Genomic DNA, 20,086 nt, shown 5'->3' on the forward strand with positions numbered 1-20,086 from the left:
GATCAGCCCTCTCAAGAAACGGGCAAAGCTGGCGCACTAGTTTTAAAAATTAAATTATTTTTTCCAATAGCATTGTTGGGGAGCTCAAAACAAATCTCTCACACTTCACTCAACATGCTCAGCTTTGCAAGCATACTTTCTATGTCCCCTTTGCAATAATTTGAAAATATTGACTATGACATGTTTAGAAGACTTCTCTCCCTCGAGAGAACCCTTGGCTCCACCCCACCAGCTGCAGTGGGCATCAGCCACCACTGACCCAAATTCCTCTTGAGATTAAGGGTATTGTCTGTATGCATCATTCAGTCTCAAGAGACTATGGTAACCTGCTCTGAATAGAGATCTTGGAACAGCATCTAGTGTGGCTGAGAAGGCCAATTTGAGAGTGACAATCTCTTCCACACTGAGGACAAATACAATCTGTTCCCTGTCCAGCTCTCTGATTTTGCTGCTTTCGTGACTGCCTCTTTGCCTCAGCCTGCTGGACAAGAGTCTCTTCAAAATTGGAGAGGCCATGGTGCACCGCCTGCCTCCAGGCTGAACGCTCAGATGTCAAGATTTCCCATCTGTTGAGGTCCATTCCTAAGGCCTTCAGTTCCTCCTTGCAGATATTCTTGTATTGCAGCTGTGGTCTCCCTCTGGGGCGATTTCCCTGCACTAATTCTCCATACAGATCTTTTGGAATCCAACCGTCGGCTATTCTCACAACATGCCCGAGTCAATGTAGACATCGCTGTTTCAGTAATGTATACATGCTAAAAATTCCAGCTTGTTCTAGGACTACTCTATTTGGAACATTATCCTACCAGGTGATACCAAAAATGTGTTGGAGCTAAAACATGTGGAACATTTCAGCTTCCTCTCCTACCATGCACAAAGGGTCCAGGACTCACTGCAGTACAGGAGTGTGCTCAGGACACAGACTCTATAGACCTGCATCTTGGTATATACCGTAAGCCATAAAGCCATACTCTCTTTGTGAGTCTAGAGAACGTGATGCCTGCTTTGCCAATGAGTTTATCCAGCTTGACATCTAGAGAGAGTGTGTCAGAGATTGTTAAGCCAAGGTACACAAAGTCTGTCTGCAAGCACCTGGAGTTTCTTCAGCACAACACGGGCAAGCAGCTTCCCTACAACGCTGAAAAGAGAAATGCCATGGTAGTTATTGCAGTCACCCCTGTCTCCTTTGTTCTTATACAATGTGACGATATTTGCATCCTTCATGTCCTCTGGTACTCCACTTTCCCTCCAGCAAAGACAAAAGATTTCATACAGCTCAGTGATGATGGTCTCTTTACAGCACTTCAGCACTTCAACAGGGATGTTATCCTTCCCAGGTGCATTGCCAGAGATGAGGGGATCCAAAGCTGCTTTTATTTCTGCTAAAGTTGGTTTGCTATTGAACTCTTCCAAGACAGGCAGGCACTCAATGTTATGTAGTGCCTGTTCGGTTACTACTTTCTCTCTAGATCATAGCTCAGAGTAGTACTGCACCCAGCGTTCCATCTGCTGTGCTCGGTTCTGGATGATCACGCCTGTAGTAGTCTTCAAAGGAACAGATTTCTTCTGGACCTAAAGCCTGCTTGATACTGTCATCCATTCCCTTGATGTATCTGAGAGCAGAGTTGAAGCCAATAATTATTAGAACATCTCCTGGCAGTCTGTTGGACTTGGCTACGAGCAACTCGGAGAACTTGCAAATTGTACTCGCTAGGACAGGCTTTGTATGCTGCTAGAGCTCTCCTCTTTTCCTTGATTGCTGGCATCAACTCCTCTGAATGCGCTTCTTGCCAAATGTGGACAAGGCGGTGTTATAAACAGTGTTCTTGAAATGTTCCCATCGTTCAGGTGCATTTGCACCAGGTAGACCTGGAAGAGTTTCCTCAAGCATTTGGGCAAATTCCTCCACTATCCTTTGATCGCCGAGTCTTGCTGATGTCAATACATGGTCTTCCTTCCTTTTCATATGATACAATCTCTTTATTCACAGTTTAACTCTGCTATACACCAGGGAATGATCGGTATCGCAATCAGCACCCTGATAACTGTGTGTGATCCTGATACTAGGAAGGCTAGAGTGTCTAGTGAGGATCAAATCGAGCTGATGCCAATGCTTCGATCTTGGATGTCTCCAAGATACTCTATGTCGAAGCTTCATATTAAAGAACGTGTTGCTGACACAAAGACCATAGTAACAGCAAAACTCCAGCAAGCATTGGCCATTTTTGTTCATCTTCCCAATCCCAAAGCAACACAGACAAGTGGGCCACGAATTGTGATCAGCACGAACTCTAGTATTAAAGTCTCCAAGAATGAACAGCTGCTCTCTCTCTGGGATTTTTTTTTAATATTTGCTGCCAGATTGTTAAAGAATTTGTCTTTGACTTCTGCTGTAGATGACAGTGTTGCTGCATATGCTACTAATAAGGGTGACCCATCCTGCTGAAGAGTGGAGCTGCAGAGACAGGATTCTTCCACTCCCTGCAGTTAAGTGGAACAATGGATCTCAGTACAGTATTTCTAACCGCAAAGCCAACACCATATTCCTTGGTCTCATTCAATGGTTTTCCCTGGCAGAAGAATGAGATTTTTTTTCTTTGACAGATCCTGAGTCTGGCAATCTCATCTCTTGCAGGGTAACAATGTCCATCAGCAGCCTACTCAGTTCCAATATCGATGACAGCTGTCTTGCGCGCATCATCTATTTCCTGCAGGTTGTCAGAAAAACCAGGAGTTAATGTCCGAACAATCCAGGTGCCCAATTTTAGGGCAGAAGTTTTCTTATCATTGTTGCATGGTGCAGGGTTATCAATCTGCTTGTCAACTTTCACCCTTAACCCCACGCACCCTGTGAGGTTAACAGACTGTGGCGAGGCAGCACCTCACTGGCTGGGAGCTGCCCAGCTTAAGGTGGACGGTAGCTACCTAGTGAGGTGCAATGACCTCTCCCACCATCAGAAGTAGCCCCTGGTGTCATGCTCTAGTCTACGCCAATTGAGTGAAGACTTATAACTGGAAACTGCTACTTCCTATGTTGTTTCAACACTGTCGAAGCCTGGGTAAAATAATATGTAGGATAGACTGTTATTCAAGCAGGAAATCCCCCCTCTCCACGTCACTGAAGTACTCCAATGGGAAGGCAAGAGCCAATGCAACTGGTTCCAGCAATGTTGCAGGAGTTGCAAGAGCATGACTGTACACAGTCATGAACTGCCTACGGCTCCGGATTTTGCCTCGAGGTTAACTCCTGAAGCCTTTTCCATCAGTGGATATAGCCACAAGGTAGCAGAGGTTTGAAATCGGAGTTTTCCTTTTCCTAGATGGGCTGCCTTCCGGGAAGAGTTAACTCCAGTAAATTTCTTTAGCCAGACATATCCTGGGCTGCACTGCTGGCAATGAATATAGAACGCATGCACTTTTCATGTGAAAAAATGCACACATTCTGAAAGTACATAAAAATACTGCAGAAATATGCTTTAGCCAAGAATGGGAATGGTTGTGTGTAAATCTGAAAAAGTTGCACAAAATTCTCTCTCTCTACACACACACACACACACATACACACACACACTGTGTACACACACACACACACACACACACACACACACACACACACACACACACACACACAGAGTGGTGCCTCACTAGACGATAATCCGTTCCACTGAAATCGCTGTTTAGCGAAATCATTGTCTAGCGAAAAGCATTTCCCCACTGGAATGCATTGAAACCTGTTTAATGCATTCCAATGGGGAAGAATCGTCATCTAGCGAAGATTGGCCATAGGAAAGCCGCTTTGCGAACCACCAATCAGCTGTTTAAATCACTGTCTTGCGAAGCTTAGGTCCCAAAAATATCTGTTTTGCGTGCGCGGAGGGAGCTGTCAAAATCATTGTCTAGCGAAAATCGGTTTGTGAAGCAGGGACCAAACATTGTCCAGCAAAATTCTCCCATAGGAATCACTGTTTTGCGAATCGCTATAGCGATCCCAAAAAGTCAATGTCTAGTGAAAAAACTGTCATGCGGGGTAACTGTTTAGTGAAGAACCATTGTATACATATATACAGTACTCTGTGTGTGTGTATGTGTGTGTGTGTGTGTATATATATACATATATATATATATATATATATATATATATATATATATATATATATATATATATAGAGAGAGAGAGAGAGAGAGAGAGAGAGAGAGAGAGAGAGAGAGAGAGAGAGAGAGAGAGAGAGAGAGAGAGAGAACTTATATATATAATATTCTCTTGCTATATATTGCAAGAGAAATTAGTTTAATTCCATAAACAGATGGATTGAGGCAGGCAGAAAGTAGACTTGGAGTGGGAAAAGGTGTACAGAACTATGCTGTCCCACATATACACCATTGTGCCAAACAATAAGGGTGCAGGACAGTATGCAAAATCTGGTGTTAATTGGCCCAAATGTCCTTGATATTACTGGGTGAAAATGATCCAGGACACTTCTCCAAGTTTTTCAGTAATGTATTCCACTAACTGTACAGTGGGGTCTTGACTTAAGAACGGCCTGAGTTAAGAACATTTTGACTTACAAACCACTCTCATAGGAAAATATTGACTTGACTTACATACTTAGATTTGAATTACAAACTGAAAAAAACCCACGTGGGAGGCAGGGAAAGTGCAAAATTTGAACTTTCAGTTAACTATTGGCCAGTGAAAAGGGTGCCTGTCTGCTTCCTCACTCCTCCCAGCGTTTAGAGAGTGGATTGGGAGACAGTCTTCGGACTTCCTGGTACTGCCTGGACTGTATTTTCCCTGCCTTCCCTGAACCTTTCTTGACCTAAGAAAAAAAAGAAACAAAATATCCCCCTCTACTGGTCGAAGGCAGAATAGCAGCTTCCCATTAGTTTCTATGGACGGAAAAGAGCAGATACGGATCAAATGGTTCTCAATGCATTCCTATGGGAAATGCAGATTTGACCTGAGAACTTTTTGACTTGAGAACCGCCTTCCAATACGGATTAAGTTCTCAAGTCAAGACCCCACTGTACTTCTCATGCAAAGAAATAAAGAACGGCCACACAGGGAGGAGGAAAGGACAATCAATCACTGTGAAGGATTAGCTTGCATGAAGTACACAGAGAATATAACAGCCTATCACAGCTAGTAAATTAAAAAATGTTTATATAGATTGCTTGGGCCCTGGATACCTGAAGGACCGCCTCCTTCCATATGAGCCTACCCGGCAGTTAAGATCTAGCCAGGGGGCCTTTTTGAAAGAGCCGTCCCTCAAGGAGGTATGAGGGACGGCTTGTAGACAAAGGGCCTTTTTGGCAGCTGCCCCCAGACTATGGAATGCCCTCCCGACTGAGATTCGTCTGGCGCCAACACTGATGACATTTCAGCGCCAGGTCAAAACCTTCCTCTTCCAGAAGGCTTTTAACTGAAATAATATTAGCTGTGGGTCCGATGGCAATTTTATATATATTTTAATTGTATTTTAATTGTTACATATCTTTATTGTATTTTAAATGCTGTAAGCCGCCCAGAGACCTTTGGGTAGTGTGGGCGGCATATAAATTAAATAAATAAATAAATAATAAATAATAAATTTCTTTATGTGTACTATGTACATAAAGGTAAAAGTTCCCCTTGATATTAGTCCAGTCATGTTCCACTCTAAGGCACGGTGCTCCTCCCCGTCTCCAAGCCGTAGAGCCAGCGTTTGCCTGAAGACAGTTTCTGTGGTCACATGGAGAGCGTGACTAGACACGGAGCACCGTTACCTTCCCACCGAGGTGGTACCTATTTATCTACTTGCAATTTTTACATGCTTTCGAACTGCTAGGTTGGTAGGAGCTGGGAAAAGCGATGTGTACATATACGTACATATGTACATAAGTGGGACGTGGTGGCGCTGCGGGCTAAACCGCAGAAGCCTGTGCTGCAGGCTCAGAAGACCAAGCAGTCGTAAGATCGAATCCACGCGACGGAGTGAGCGCCCGTTGCTTGTCCCAGCTCCCGCCAACCTAGCGGTTCGAAAGCATGCAAATGCAAGTACAGTAGATAAATAGGGACCACCTCGGTGGGAAGGTAACAGTGTTCCGTAGTCGCACTGGCCATGTGACCACGGAAGATGGTCTTCGGACAAAACACTGGCTCTATGGCTTGGAAACGGGGATGAGCAACGCCCCCTAGAGTCGAACACGACTGGACAAAAATTGTCAAGGGGAACCTTTACCTTTTACATATACTACTGTGTACATACAAATACACAAATGCATTCTCTCCCCCAATTTAGTCTACAAGCTTTACCCAGCTGCAATGCTCAGATATAGAAAATGACGCTTATATTACGGTATGCTGCTACTGTATTTGGGTATTCAGATTGCGAAAGTTACCAACCCCCTTATATGACTTCAGCCACAAGTTAACAACAGCCCGCCCTGGTGCCGCCGCCGGCCAAGTCGGAGGCTTTCCAGAAGCCTCTGACTGGCATCTCCAAAAACCGAGAGGCCTTCGGTCCAAGCCGGCAGGCTTCCTCTCGCGTTCTCTTTCCTAAATACCCGGAGAGCCAACCAAGGACAGCACACCCGCTCCTTCTGTCTTTGCTAATAAAAACGAGTTGCGCCCTACTGTGGAAATAGGGAGGCCAAGGGGGCGCGGGCAGACTCCCCCCACCCAAGCGCTGCCCCAGCCAGCCTAAGGGGCTCCTCGTTCCCAAATGTTATCTGATGGGGTGGGGGCTGCAAGAAGCGCTTCTTCCCACCGTTTACCTGCGCGGCTCCCTGCTTGCTCGCAGTCCCCGCCCGCCTGCGACAGTCTGACCAGGGAGGGGCTGACCGGCTTTCCTTCCCCGCCTCTTGCGGACCCCGGGGGCTACACCCGCAGCCCCGAGCCCCGCTCGCGATGGCGGCCGCCCCTCCACCGACGACAGGAAGTCCCTTTTCTCCCTCACCCGGTTGCGCTAAAAGGGAGGGAAAAAAAGCGGTGCTTTCGGCCCTGCGAGGCCCGAGCAGCGCCCTCCTCGTCGGTGCGAGGAAGCGGGAGGAGATGGGGATTTGAAGGCCGCTGCTGAGATCGCCCCGCGCCACGGTCTTTCCGAATATATTCTGTGTGGAAGTGGAAATCTGACGACAAAGAAAGCGAACACAAGACAGAATAACCGCCTTGTTTGAAACAATGGTTTTGTAGGGTTGCTTTCCGGGTACAGCGGGAGCTCTAGAAAGACAACTCAGTGGGTTCCAAATAAAACCAAGCCTGAAATCTTACTAGAAACTAAGGACAAGATCAAAGCCATCGTTTTTCGGACCTACCATGAGAAGACAAGACGAGAGTGAACCAATTTGAATCCACGGAACGTATAGAGGAGCTGACTCACTAAAATCCCCATAGATTCAATGGGTCTACTCTATTGCAGCTTACTATGTTAAACAACAGGATTTCAGCCATATTTAGAAACAAGGGTCCATGGGATTTCAGAATAACATTTCTGAGCACTTAGCCAAAGGAACCCTCCCAAGTGGGTGAAAGTATTCTTGCCAGCCTCTTGCTTGAAAGGCTAGTTTTCTATTTGCAGAGAGCTTTTTTTAAAGAAGGTGTCAGAAATATAACTCCCGCAATCTACATTCTGAAATCATACAGCCTATTCAACCATCTTTGCAGCGTATTATCCCGTTCTGCTGTCCTGATATAGCTTAGCCTAAGGACTAATCTAAGGACATGCAATAGAATGCGGGTGGTCAAGCAGACCCTATCTCTTCTAATTGCAATGGAATATACCATTTTTAATGCTTCCTATGTTAAAAACAGGATCTTCTTAACTGTTAGAGCAATACAACACTGAAACCAATTACCTTGAGAGGTGGTGAGCGCTCCAACACTGAAGGCACCCAAGAGAAAGCTAGACAGCCATCTTGAATTTATTCATCAAGCAGGGGTTTGGATTTGAATGGCCTTATAAGCCCCTTCCAACTGCATTATTCTATGATTCGTGAAGAATCACCCACCTCCAAACTAGCACATCAGGAATAATCACATTCCTGTGATGCTGATTTTCAACTTGCAGGGAGAGTGCTTAGTTTTTGATCAGGATAAAAATTCAATGGCATTAAAAATGTGATCCACTAGAAGTGACAAAAGTTGCAACCTATTCCACCTGTCTCATTGTGCTCACCAAAATATGATTCTACCTTGCATGTGCAGAGCACAGTAGGTGAGTCTCACAACAGTATGATGCAGTACCCACACCAGTGGCCATAATGCTGACCACTTCCACTGCCATAGCCCTCACTTTACTGAAGCTGAGCTGCTTTGGGTCTGATGACAGAGGAAACCTTGGGTTATCAAGACGATGAGTGTGGGGAGAAAGGAAATTGCCTTTGCTTGGTGGGTACACAAAAGTATTAATTGCAGACAGAATGGCTATCAAATGCCCTTTGGGTGTTGCAGAGCATAAGATGGAGATCAAAATACAAATGCTTCCACTGCAGTTAGTTAAAAAAAGGCAGAATGGAGGATCCTCTGAAGACCACTGGACCATTTAGCCCAGTCCAGCTTTGGGACTGGCTCTGTTGCAGCCCAGACAAGTCTCTTTCCAACCAAAACTTAAACTGAAGCTGACCAAAAATGTACATTGTACATTCTGTATCCTTTAAATTCTAATGGACCTTCATCAGGGACAATATCATAGCTACAGGACAAAGAGGTTAGGCAATCAATATAGATGAGTTCTGCAGAATATCCCACGTGAAGCACCATGACAAATCTAAAGGGTCTGAATTGCATTTGAATAATAAATACTGTACTTTCAGTCTAATCTGTTGTGTGGAGTTTCTTTTGAATTCTCAGTGACCATTTGAGGTTCACTTTACTTTTCAATTGGAGATGCCAGGGACTGAATCTATTGCTACAAGCACACAAAGCATGTTTTGTAGCCAGAACCACATATGTGCTGAGGAGAAGGAAAACTCAGATTTCAAACCTCCACTGCCTTGTGGCTATATCCACTGATGGAAAAGGCTTCAGGAGTCAACCTAGAGGCAAAATCTGGAGCCGGGGTCCCAGAGACAGTTTGTGTCATTCTGGCAACTCCTGCGACATTGCTGGAACCAGTTGTATTGGCCCTTGCCTTTCCACTGGATTATTTCAGTGACGTGGAGAGGGGGGATTTGCTGCTTGGGTAACAGCCTATCCTCCATATTATTTTACCCAGGTTTTGTGCTCTGGAGAGGACACTCCAGCTTCGCATACAGCGTTGAAACAAAGATGTACTGAACAGAGATGAAGAAATTGTAGTTCACATCTCTGAAGATGGCTGTCCAAGCCTATCAGATTCCAGGCCAAAGCAGACAAATCTGAGAGATCTTAGTACAGTACAATGAATATTCAGTCTTAAATGGAGGTTCGGGTTGTTTCACTTAACACAGATCTGTGACAAACAAGGAGCTGCATGGTATGGTGGTTAAACTGCAGTACTGTGGCCAAAACTCTGTTCATGACCCAGTGTTCAATCCCAGGTAGCTAGTTCGAGGTTCACTCAGCCTTCCATCTTTCTGAGGTTAGTAAATTAAATACCCAGCTTTTGGGGGGAGGGGTGACTATGTAGCCTGCATAATTAAATTGTAAACTACCTAGAGAGTGCTTTAAGTGCTATGGGAAGATATATAAGCAGCATACTCTTTTTTTGAATCTGCTAAGCCTTGTTTATAGAGCTCAAAGAACCAATAGAGCAATTGATAAATGAATGTGGCAACACAGGAAAAAAGTAATGGACAAAAATCTGGATCAGATCAAATTATTGCCAAGGTGAGGACTCTTCAGTATTTTATCACTGCTGTATTAAGATTTGGTGTTCTTTAGAACATGGTTATCTCCAATTAAATAATGAAAAGGGGGCAAGGTGGGAAAGACCTCTTCATGAGACTTATCTCCTCTGACTGGTACCAAATCACTTTGTTGTTGTTTAGTCGTTGTGTCCGACTCTTTGTGACCCCATGGACTAGAACACGCCAGGCCCTCCTGTCTTCCACTGCCTCCCGGAGTTGGGTCAAATTCATCTTGGTAGCTTTGATGACACTGTCCAGTCATCTCGTCCTCTGTCGTCCCCTTCTCCTCTTACCTTCACACTTTCCTAACAACAGTGTTTTTTCCAGGGATTCTTCTCTTCTCATGAGATGGCCAAAGTATTGGAGCCTCAGTTTCAGGATCTGTCCTTCCAGTGAGCACTCAGGGTTGATTTCCATCAGAATGGATAGGTTTGTTCTCTTCACAGCCCATGGGACTCTCAAGAGTCTCCTCCAGCACCACAATTCAAATGCATAAATTCTTCATCTGTCAGCCTTCTTTATGGTCCAGCTCTCACTTCCATACATCACCAAATCACTAAGGTCAAGGAAAGACAGCTAACAAAGAGAAATTTACAAAGGGGATTCCACTGGTGGCTCTGATTCCAGAGTTGGCACTGCACATAGTTGGCAGCTCTGAATTGATAAGCAAAGGTGCCAGGATGATGACAGCAGCCATGATGAGACACAGAAGATGAGGTGGCATTAGAGACTTTGATTTCTACTTCTACCATGCCTCACCTCTTATGCTCAAAAGGTTAAAAATATATAAAATACGACATGGAAAAGATTTAAAAAATAAAGACAAACATATTATCCCCCCAACCCTGTCCTGAGCCACTAAAAACCATCTGCTGAATTTAAGAGTACAGTATTATTATTGATATAAAATCAACAGAGAGTCTTGTGGCATCTGAAAGGCTAATAAATATGTTTTGGTGGTCTAGATCATGAGTCCTCTTCATCAGATGCATGGTTAAATTGATGGGAAAGGGCAGAGAGACAGAGGCAGACACATGGGTACAATATACTGTATACTCACATACACAGAGAGAATTGAATGGGGGAACTGTAAACAGTGAAGTCAACAGGAAATTGCATGTAAAAGGAAAAATACCGGCAAATCAATTAGAGCATTAATGTGTGCAACCTATGGCCCACAGCCCTTCACAACCACAGTGACAGGTGATAATCAATTTAGCAATGCTGTATGAATTTATACCAAGACTACTCTCTGTAGTCAGAAATAAATGGCTAGAATGCAACCGTGGTTCAATGCAATCCAGCAGTTCCATGCTGCGGACTCACTTTAACTTTTCTGTCGGACAGAATCATTCTGATTCAGAGACATGCCCTCTGTAGTGGATCAGGAATGAGGAGGGGAGGGGAGAGCCTTTTGTGCCAACACAACTGTCTTGGTGCAGGCAGAACCCCCTGTAGCGAAATGCCAAAAGGTGATGTCATCCCTGCCTGTCCATCACAGAAGCTCAAGAAGGAGGAGCCAAGGATAGGGCAAGAGGGGCGGAGTTAGAGAGACAGTTGGAGAGGTGAAAGGAGAGAGTTAGGGTTTAGAAGAGAGAAGGAGAGAATTAGGGATTTGAGCTGAGAGTGTTAGGAGAGGGAATTGAGAAGTTTAAACAGTATTGTACAAGCAGGAATGAAAGTATAAACACTACAAGAGAAATATTGATTGAAAGTATACAGAATAAAAGTGATTGCCTACATGATCCAATACGTGTTAATACAGTATTTGAAACAGTTCATATGTGATTTACCTTTATGATTTGTTTGACAATAAAAGAATACTTAATTAAATCTCCGATTCTTAAGTTCTATAACCCTTAGTTTTGGTATTAGGAGAATACCTGGTGGCAGCGTGAAGGAAGAAGGGCGCGATCCTTTCTGAGATCCAAACAAATAGCGGCAACAAAGGTAGATTGCCACACCCCCTTAGGCCAGGGGATCTCAGAGGTCTGTCAGGACAAAGGTTTGCCAGCAGCAGGGCATGACACTAGCAAAGATCAGGCTGCAAAAGAGTAAAAAAAGTGGGGGCACAGAAGGGGCAGAGTGAGGGAGAATCTGAATAATACCCAATCCAAGCCTCAGCCAAAAGATACAACCCTAATGCTAGCACAGACCCTAGCCAAAGTGATGGCAGTCCTAATCAATTTCAACCATCGTTAGAGTGGGAGGGGTTTAGATTCAGAAAAGCTTCTTTAATGCCAGCTCAGCTGGCTCTCTGTCATCCAGGCTGGTTCAGGCGGCACCTTTTTTTAAGGTGCCACAAAACTCTTTGCTACTTCTTTTATGGTACAACAGAAAATATCATGACAAGGGAAGGACAAGCCAGATTGCCATCCATCCGCTCTAGCAGCGCTTTCCTCACACTACCAGAAGGAGAGGCTCGAAAAGCTACTGGGGAGTGGGGAGGAGCAGCTCCCAGAATCTTAGATCAAGCATGAGTCGGGGAGGGTTCTGGGAGCTTCAGAGTCTTCCAAGCTCTGAAAAAAATCAAGTTCCAACCACCAAGTTCTCTGTTCACTGTCCTGTTTTACATCAGAATAAACACTGCAAAATAAACCAGGGGTAAAAGACATGGGAAAGGTAAAGGTAAAGGTTCCCCTTGACAATTTTTGTCCAGTCGTGTCCGACTCTAGGGGGCGGCGCTCATCCCGCTCTTCAAGCCATAGAGCCAGCGTTTTGTCCGAAGACAATCTTTCCGTGGTCACATGGCCAGTATGATTTAGACACGGAACGCTGTTTACCTTCCCACCGAGATGGTACCTATTTATCTACTCGCATTTGCATGCTTTCGAACCGCTAGGTTGGCGGGAGCTGGGACAAACAATGGGCGCTCACTCCGTCGCGTGGATTCGATCTTACGACTGCTTGGTCTTCTGACCCTGCAGCACAGGCTTCTGCGGTTTAGCCCACAGCGCCACCACGTCCCTAACAACAACAAAAAAGACATGGGAAACAGGGCAAAAATGTTGAAACCGAGGGCTGTCACACTATGGGCACATCATGAGAAATCACAATTCTCTGGAAAAGACGATAATGCTGGGAAAGTTGAAGGCAACAGGAAAAGAGGAAGACCAAATATGCGATGGATTAATTCCCTAAAGGAAGCCACAGGTTGAGTTTACAAGAGCTAAACAGGGCTATTGAGGACAGGACATTTTGGAAATCATTCATTCATAGGGTCATCCTAAGTCAGGAATGATTGATGGCACATAACAATACAAAGGAGTATAAAAGAATACACCGAAAAGATTTACTCTAAGATGTGAGCACCAATGTAAATTTCCTCAGTATTTAGAGCAGGGATGGGGACTGTGCGGGCCTCCAGAGATTGCCTGACTAAAGCTACCACCTTCCTTTATTATTGGTTATGCTGGCTAGGGCTCATGTGAATTGCAGTTCAACCACATCTGGATAGCCATCCATTCTCCTGTCCCTGTTGCATTTACACAGGTTTCTCTGCTGTGTGAATCTTCTGGTGCCTGTTCAGATGTGAGATCCATCTGAAACTTCTCCTACACACGGAACACACATAGTGCTTCTCTCCTGTGTGTATTCTCTGGTGTGTCAGGAGGCTGGAACTCACATGGAACCCCTCCCCACAATCAGGGCATTTGTAAGGCTTCTCAGAGGTGTGTACTCTTTGGTGCCTGATAAGGACTGAGCTGTAGCTGAAGTTTCTCCCGCATTCAAGGCACTTATAGGGTTTCTCCCCTGTGTGTATTCTCTGATGTATCAGAAGGTTGGAGCTCCGATGGAAGCACTTCCCACAGTCAGAGCATTGGTAGGGTTTCTCTCCTCCATGTTCAGTCTGGTGCCTGATGAGATTGGAGCTGTATCAGAAGTTTTTGCCACATTCTAGACACTTATACAGTTTCTCCCCTGTGTGGGTCCTCTGGTGCGTAATAACATGTGAAAAGTGATTGAAGCTTTTCCCACACGTCAAACAGGTGTAGGGGCGTTCACCTGTATGTCTTCTTCGTTGAGCAATGAGGTGTGAGCTCTTGCTGAAGTTCTTCCCGCACTCTGCACATTTGTAGGGTCTCTCACCCGTGTGAACCCTCGGGTGAGCATTGAGAGCTGAGGTTCGGCTGAAAACCTTCCCACAGTTCAGGCACCGATGTTGCTTTTTTGACATTCGCTTCGTTTGCCACCCTGTCAGTTTTGCTATTTCCTCGGAGCCTCTAGTGGAAGATTTCTGCCTTCTGGATTCAGTGTACTATTGGTTCTTTTGCATTTCCGGTTGCTGCTGTTTTTCCAAAGTTCCCTGGGAACTTTTCCTTTGGGATCTCACGGAGGGTGTTTATTGCAATTCCATCCGTTCAGGACTTTTCTCCAGAGGAGACACTTCTATTTCTGTTCAGGATATGAAAAGAAAGGCAGAATCCAGACGAATAATGTTATCACAATAAAAGGAAAAGTGGGAAATAATGAGTAACATTTAGAAAGCATTTCCCTGATGGTTCAAAGAGATCTATTACACATGATCGTAGTCATTCTTACAATTCTGTGAGGCCAGCGTTCCTAAAGACCAACCACAAGTCTCGCATCTCTGACATCTGGTTATCCCACTGTCTTAGTTCCAGCCAGGGAACTATCCCTGAAACTCAAATTGTGGGCCAAGAAGGACTTATGTCATGCTGTTAATTTTTTTCTCTCCCAATGACTCAGACTCTGCTTATGGCTTGGAATGCACCCACTCCTCCCTTTTATTCTGCCGGGGGGGGGAGCTTATTTTTAATAGCGACTCTGGCCTTGGGCTTGGGACTCGGTAGCAAACACTCGAACTCGGGACTCAGACCCAAAGACTTGGCAACATCGCTGGTTCTGCCGGTGCAACCTAAGGTGAGAGCAGCAGAGGAATCCTTTGGTTTCTGCTATTTCAAAGAGCCGGAAGTCAGAAATGTCACCCACAGATTTACCAGTAGATTCTGATCTATCCTCCGCCTGCCACTAGTCTAAGGACCCTTTGGGTGTGCCTGTGCCAACTGTTTTTCAAAGCACACATCCTGTAAATGGCTCATACAGTCCATAGCAATGCCAAATTCGAGTCTTCCTCCTGATTAGAACTCTGCTTTTGAACTTCTAAAAAGTTAGAGCTGTCCTGTAGACCACTGGTTCTTAACCTTGGGTTACTCAGGAGTTTTGGACTGCAACTCCCAGAAGCCTTCATCACCAACTGTGCTGGCTGGGGTTTCTGGGAGTTGCAGTTCAAAAGCATCTGAGTAACAAAGGTTAAGAACCACTGCTGTAGACCATGTACTTTTTTCTTTCTTTCCAAGGCCTGTGGAACTATTTGTAGACCAGGTAGCTTTCAGTTCCAGATGAGTTTCAGATGAAACATATCAAGGGGGGGGTGAAAATTGACTCAGTCTGTCTTTTCAAAGAAAAAAATTGAACCTATCCAGTTGATCAAGGCTTGTGAACCACCACACACTGGTTGTTTGTCAAGACAGGCTGAGATGTTTGCCTCTGAGTAACTCTGGTTTTCTCTACTGACCTGTGTGGTGCACCTGTGTATATTATTATCATTTTTTTACTCCCTGCAGATACTATTTTTACCCATGCCAACTGTATCATTCCATTATCTACCATTTTCCAGCTAGTTGGGATCTGCAGAGATACCACCCTCAAATGAGTTGTAGATGGTAGATATAATGAACCAGTACATGCCTGAAGCAGATGGGAGTCCCACTAAAGAGAAACGAAGGGTAACTGCTTACAAAATGGTTTGCAGCCCATACTACGTCCTCACAGGATTATCAAAATCAGTTTGTGTGTATTTTTTGTTGCTGCTCCCAGACTCTGGAACTCTCTCCCACAGGATGCTAGATTGGCCCCATCTTTGAAAGCAAGTGAAGACTTTTCTCTTCAGGCAGGCTTTCCCTTATTGACTGTCTGTCTAGAAGAGGTTTTTAAATGGGATGATTTGTATTTTGTCACTTCTAAATCTGTTTTTAGTAATACTTTTGCCTGACATTTTTAATATGTTATTAATTGTTTTTAAATATTTGAATAATTCACTGTTTTTACCTTTTAATATTGTGTTTCCAATGACCTAAGCCACCTTGGGTTATTTTTTAGGAGAAAGGCAGAATAAAAATATTTTAAATAACCGCCCACAGACCTTTGGGTAGTGTGGGCGGCATATAAATTAAAATAAATAAATAAATAAATAAATAAATAAATAAATAAATAAATAAATAAAATCAATCTGGGCAGTTCCTTCACAGCCCTCATTGTCTGAGGAAACCTTTTTGGCCAGACACTAAATCTGGACCTTCTGCATATGAAGCATGTTACTGAGCAATGTTTCCATCATGCTAGAGCATAAAAACCTCTACAATTCCAGATACACCTTTAGACAGCAAAAGATGAAGAAAGAATCAAAGAGAAGAAATATTGAGGATCTGAATAAGTGGTCTGCTTTCGCAATGGAAAGACACAGGCATTGAGAACATCGCGAACACATCAATCCAGTTCTGGAACAGAATGATTCCTGGGACCTACATCAGACTTCTGTGATTTAGGCAATTTTTTCATAAAATCTTCGCCCCTAAAAGGGAACATTTTACAGGGTTTCACAAAGGAAAAGAAAGAACTGGTCTGTATCTTATATTCTCCTAGCACTGCAGAGTGACTGAATCAGCACCAATGGGCTTTCTTGTCTTCCTTCCCCACTTTGATCAGCATCTTGAAGGACGCAGGTAGATGTGGAATAGGGATTGCAGATATTGCTGCTGGATTCCGCCTTCTTTCCGTCTCCAAACAACATGGCCTAAAAGTGGAGGGTGGGTGGATTATGGAAGCTGTAGTTTAATATCCTCTGAAGGGCTATAGAGTTCTCATAGCAGCTGAACCCAGTAGCGCCTGTAACTGCAGCTGAAATAGGAGACCGCCCTACACGTCCCTGAATCCACGTGCATTACCTGCAATGACCTGCACTACAATCTTTTCTTCCTTTCCAGGGCAAAGCATTCCCAGTCCAAGAGAAGCGCCTCCTCCACGTGCAACACGAAAACCGCTCCCCCTCTCCTTCCTTTCTCAGTCCGCCCCTTCAGACGGACATTTATCGTGGACCCCTTTTCTCTGTACGTTTCACTCTCGGATCTCGCTCACTCACCTGGCATACCGGAGCCTTCGCCCTCCAAGGATTTCGCCTACATCCTGCAAGATCTTCCAAGCAATGGGGACGCGGATCGGCGGCGAGACTCAGTTCCCACTTAGGTCGGGCAATGAGGAAGTCCGGGGCCCAGGATGCCCCTGATATTCTTGGACTCAGGAGGAGAGGGGGGAAAAAGGCACCTCAAAGCCGTCCTTGGCGCGACGGACTCGGAGCCAGGATGTTCCTGGGTAGAGAAAGAGAGGAAAAGAAGGCAGCAACTTCCTCTTTGCTTTGCCTCCAAAATCCGTGTAACTTGCAACACTAGGAGACACATTTATTTTTATATACACACACAGAGAGAGACAGAGACAGAGAGAGAGAGCGCGCGCCAGAGAAAGTATACTTTTTTTTTTTTTTTTTTTGGCCGTCTGGCCTTCTAACCAGCCTTCTAACGAATCTAACCAGTTCCACGACGAGATCTGGGCAGGGAAAATAAAGTTTTTTAAAAAGGAACACCAACGGCTCATGGCATTGTAAAAATCAAGAGACCTGCTTACCTTTACTTGACTGTAAGCCTAGCTGAACTCAGTGGGTTTTCTATAGACAATTGTACTATAATGGTGGCTATCTGTTCCAAACTACAGTAACCCATACTGGGTCCCTCCACCGCACCTATACGTAATACAAAAGCCAGTTTTAGAAAACTAAAGCCTTCCAGGACACTCTACTACTGATCTGAAAGTAACTGTAGAATAAACAAACCATTAGAAAGCAGATTTAATCCACAGGTTCCAAAGTTTGTCAAAAAGGCTTGATCATTAGCTCATAATCCATTTTTGTAAGCACTTTACTAATAATAAAGTGCCATCAAATGGCACTTTTAATTTGTGCCATCAAATCAATTCTGATTTATGGTGACTCTTTCCAGGGTTTCTTACATAGAGAATACACAGAAGTGGTTTACCACTCCCTTCTTCTGGGGTTGTGCAGCTTGCCCAAGTCCACACAGGCTGGCTTTTCTCCCACAAGGCACAGTAGGAAATTAAAATCAGAACTAGGACCTCCACAGCCAGATACCTAAGCGAATGAGCTATCCAGCCAGCTGTTTTATTTACTATTCAGGCAAAATTATTGATTCTGCACTCAGAGTCACAAAGTGATTGGGGGAAAATCCTTTTCTAGTTTGCTTTTCTTTTAATTTGCATTTCAAGATTTACCTGAAAGTTCCAACAATTTTCTAAGTATAAACCATTATGTAGGTACAGTGTGTATGTAGAACAGGGCTTGTCTGTGGAGAATATGTGCAGTTCCTAAGGTTATAACATAAAAAGGTAAAGGTTCCCCTTGACAATTTTTGTCCAGTTGTGTTCGACTCTAGGGGGCGGTGCTCATCCCTGTTTCCAAGCCATAGAGCCAGCATTTGTCCAAAGACAATCTTCCATGGTCACATGGCCAGTGCAACTTAGACACGGAACGCTGTTACCTTCCCACCGAAGTGGTCCCTATTTATCTACTTGCATTTGCATGCTTTCGAACCGCTAGGTTGGCGGGAGCTGGGACAAGCGACGGGAGCTCACTCCGTCATGTGGATTTGATCTTACGACTGCTTGGTCTTCTGACCCTGCAGCACAGGCTTCTGCGGTTTAGCCTGCAGCGCCAGCACGTCCCTTAAGGTTATAACATATCTGGCCAAAATTCCAGGCAATGTCCTTTTGGTCTGAATTCTCCTGCAGCTTCTGCAGTAGATATGATGAAAGGGTTCCATGTTGCGAACAAAGAGTTGAGCCATCCCTTTCGACTTCCTAAAAACATATTCTTTTAAGCCAATTCTGTATTGTCTTTCTCTCTAGGAACTTCCCTTGTGCTGTTGTTTCAAAGAACTGTGCGTCCACCAGAAAGGATATCAGTTGCTTGTGTATCAGGTGTTTGTTTGGTCTCTGTGAGGAGGTCACTATCAGCAGCTCAGGAAAGCTGTCTGCCTTCACCCCATACCCCCCTCACCCCCAAAAGGTTGGGTGGGAAGTGCAGGTTTTTCCAGGGAGCAGGGACAGGAGTGGCATCTGGAAGTGTAAAAGGAAGCATGGAAAGGGAATTAAAGGAAGGCAAGGAAGAAGGTTGAGGTTCTCCTTTGGAGAGGCCTGACAAGGTGCCAGCAGAGGCGGAAAAGCCTGGGGCTCCACTTTTGAGCAGCTAGTGCCCATCTAATGTGTAGTGGCCAAGCTGACTTGGGAGCCGAAAGATGATCCCTGGCAGGAATCCTCTGGCAGCTTTCCAGCCTTCAGAGATAAAGGCCAGGAACAAGGGACTGCATCCACTCCAGTTCCTGAGCCCAGTGTGCTGGTGCCAAGAGGCAAGGGGTCAGGCAAGATGTAGGGCAACCATACCAGCACCACAGCCGACTCCTGCATCTGCAGCTCCATGGCACCCGAGATGCCCAACAGGATCCATGGTGCCCACCGCTATTTCACTGAGGCATTGGCAGCACAATAACCAGTGGCAGAGAGAGGACAAGTGTTGCTTCCAGCCAGCTGCCTCTAACTGACCCTCATGAAAAAGCTCCTCACCCATTCCTGGGCTGGATTTCTTTATTGCCTTGACTTCAGTGATGGGAACCAAGGTCAGTACTCAACTGACTGCTGCCACAGGACAAGTACCAGGAACCGGGGCCCCTGTGGTGCAAGGGGACCATGACAAGGAACCACTGGTAAAACCACCTTTCATAATAAAAACGACTTTGAGCAGCAGCCTGGAGCCAATGGAATTATTTGCAGGAGAACCCTCCTCCCCCCCGGCTGCCAATTCTACTGGGACCAGAGGTGGCAGCACTCAAGGCTCATAAAAATGGATGACATATACAAAGCTCCACAGTACTCAATATTTTGACAAATTATTTTTGAGATAGGGCCCCTCTCACTGCCCTCCAGAGGTCTTTGAGGCACTCCCCCCCTTAGGCGGGTTATTGTTCCTTTCTGCCACGCTCTCTTCAGCATACAGGAGGAAATCTGGACATTCATTTTAGATACCTTCAGTGCTATTTCAGGATGGTTTTAAAGGCATTCTCCTTAATCAGAGCTCAAACTGCTTTAAATGGCAGGTATCCAGGTTTTCTCCCATTTTTGCTGTGTGATACCAGTTGAG

General features: G+C 45.0%; 1 protein-coding gene and 1 non-coding gene across 6 annotated transcripts in view; both read right to left on the reverse strand.

Annotated features, from left to right (window-relative positions):
• LOC144583054 (uncharacterized) overlaps positions 1–17,096 on the reverse strand; it is a 27,534-nt gene extending 10,438 nt beyond the window's left edge. For 2 of the 5 annotated variants that reach the window (XM_078388768.1, XM_078388769.1), the window contains exon 1: positions 6,754–8,497. Coding sequence is in view for 1 of the 5 variants with exons in the window: in XM_078388767.1 (XP_078244893.1) it covers positions 16,967–16,973 (7 nt within the window). In the remaining 4 variants the exon portion in view is untranslated. Of the gene's footprint in view, positions 1–6,746; positions 8,498–14,506; positions 16,622–16,966 lie in introns of those variants that run through there. The other 3 variants (XR_013542748.1, XM_078388767.1, XM_078388770.1) reach the window with 3 other exon arrangements.
• On the reverse strand, positions 12,999–17,105 carry LOC110071621 (uncharacterized). The gene is made up of 2 exons (XR_013542752.1): positions 16,967–17,105; positions 12,999–14,199 (listed from the first exon to the last, which is right to left on the reverse strand). It is a non-coding gene; the product is annotated as an uncharacterized LOC110071621 (transcript).
• Positions 17,106–20,086: the final 2,981 nt, after the last annotated feature.

Source organism: Pogona vitticeps, chromosome 2, assembly GCF_051106095.1.
Source record: "Pogona vitticeps strain Pit_001003342236 chromosome 2, PviZW2.1, whole genome shotgun sequence".
Lineage (NCBI taxonomy): Eukaryota > Metazoa > Chordata > Lepidosauria > Squamata > Agamidae > Pogona > Pogona vitticeps.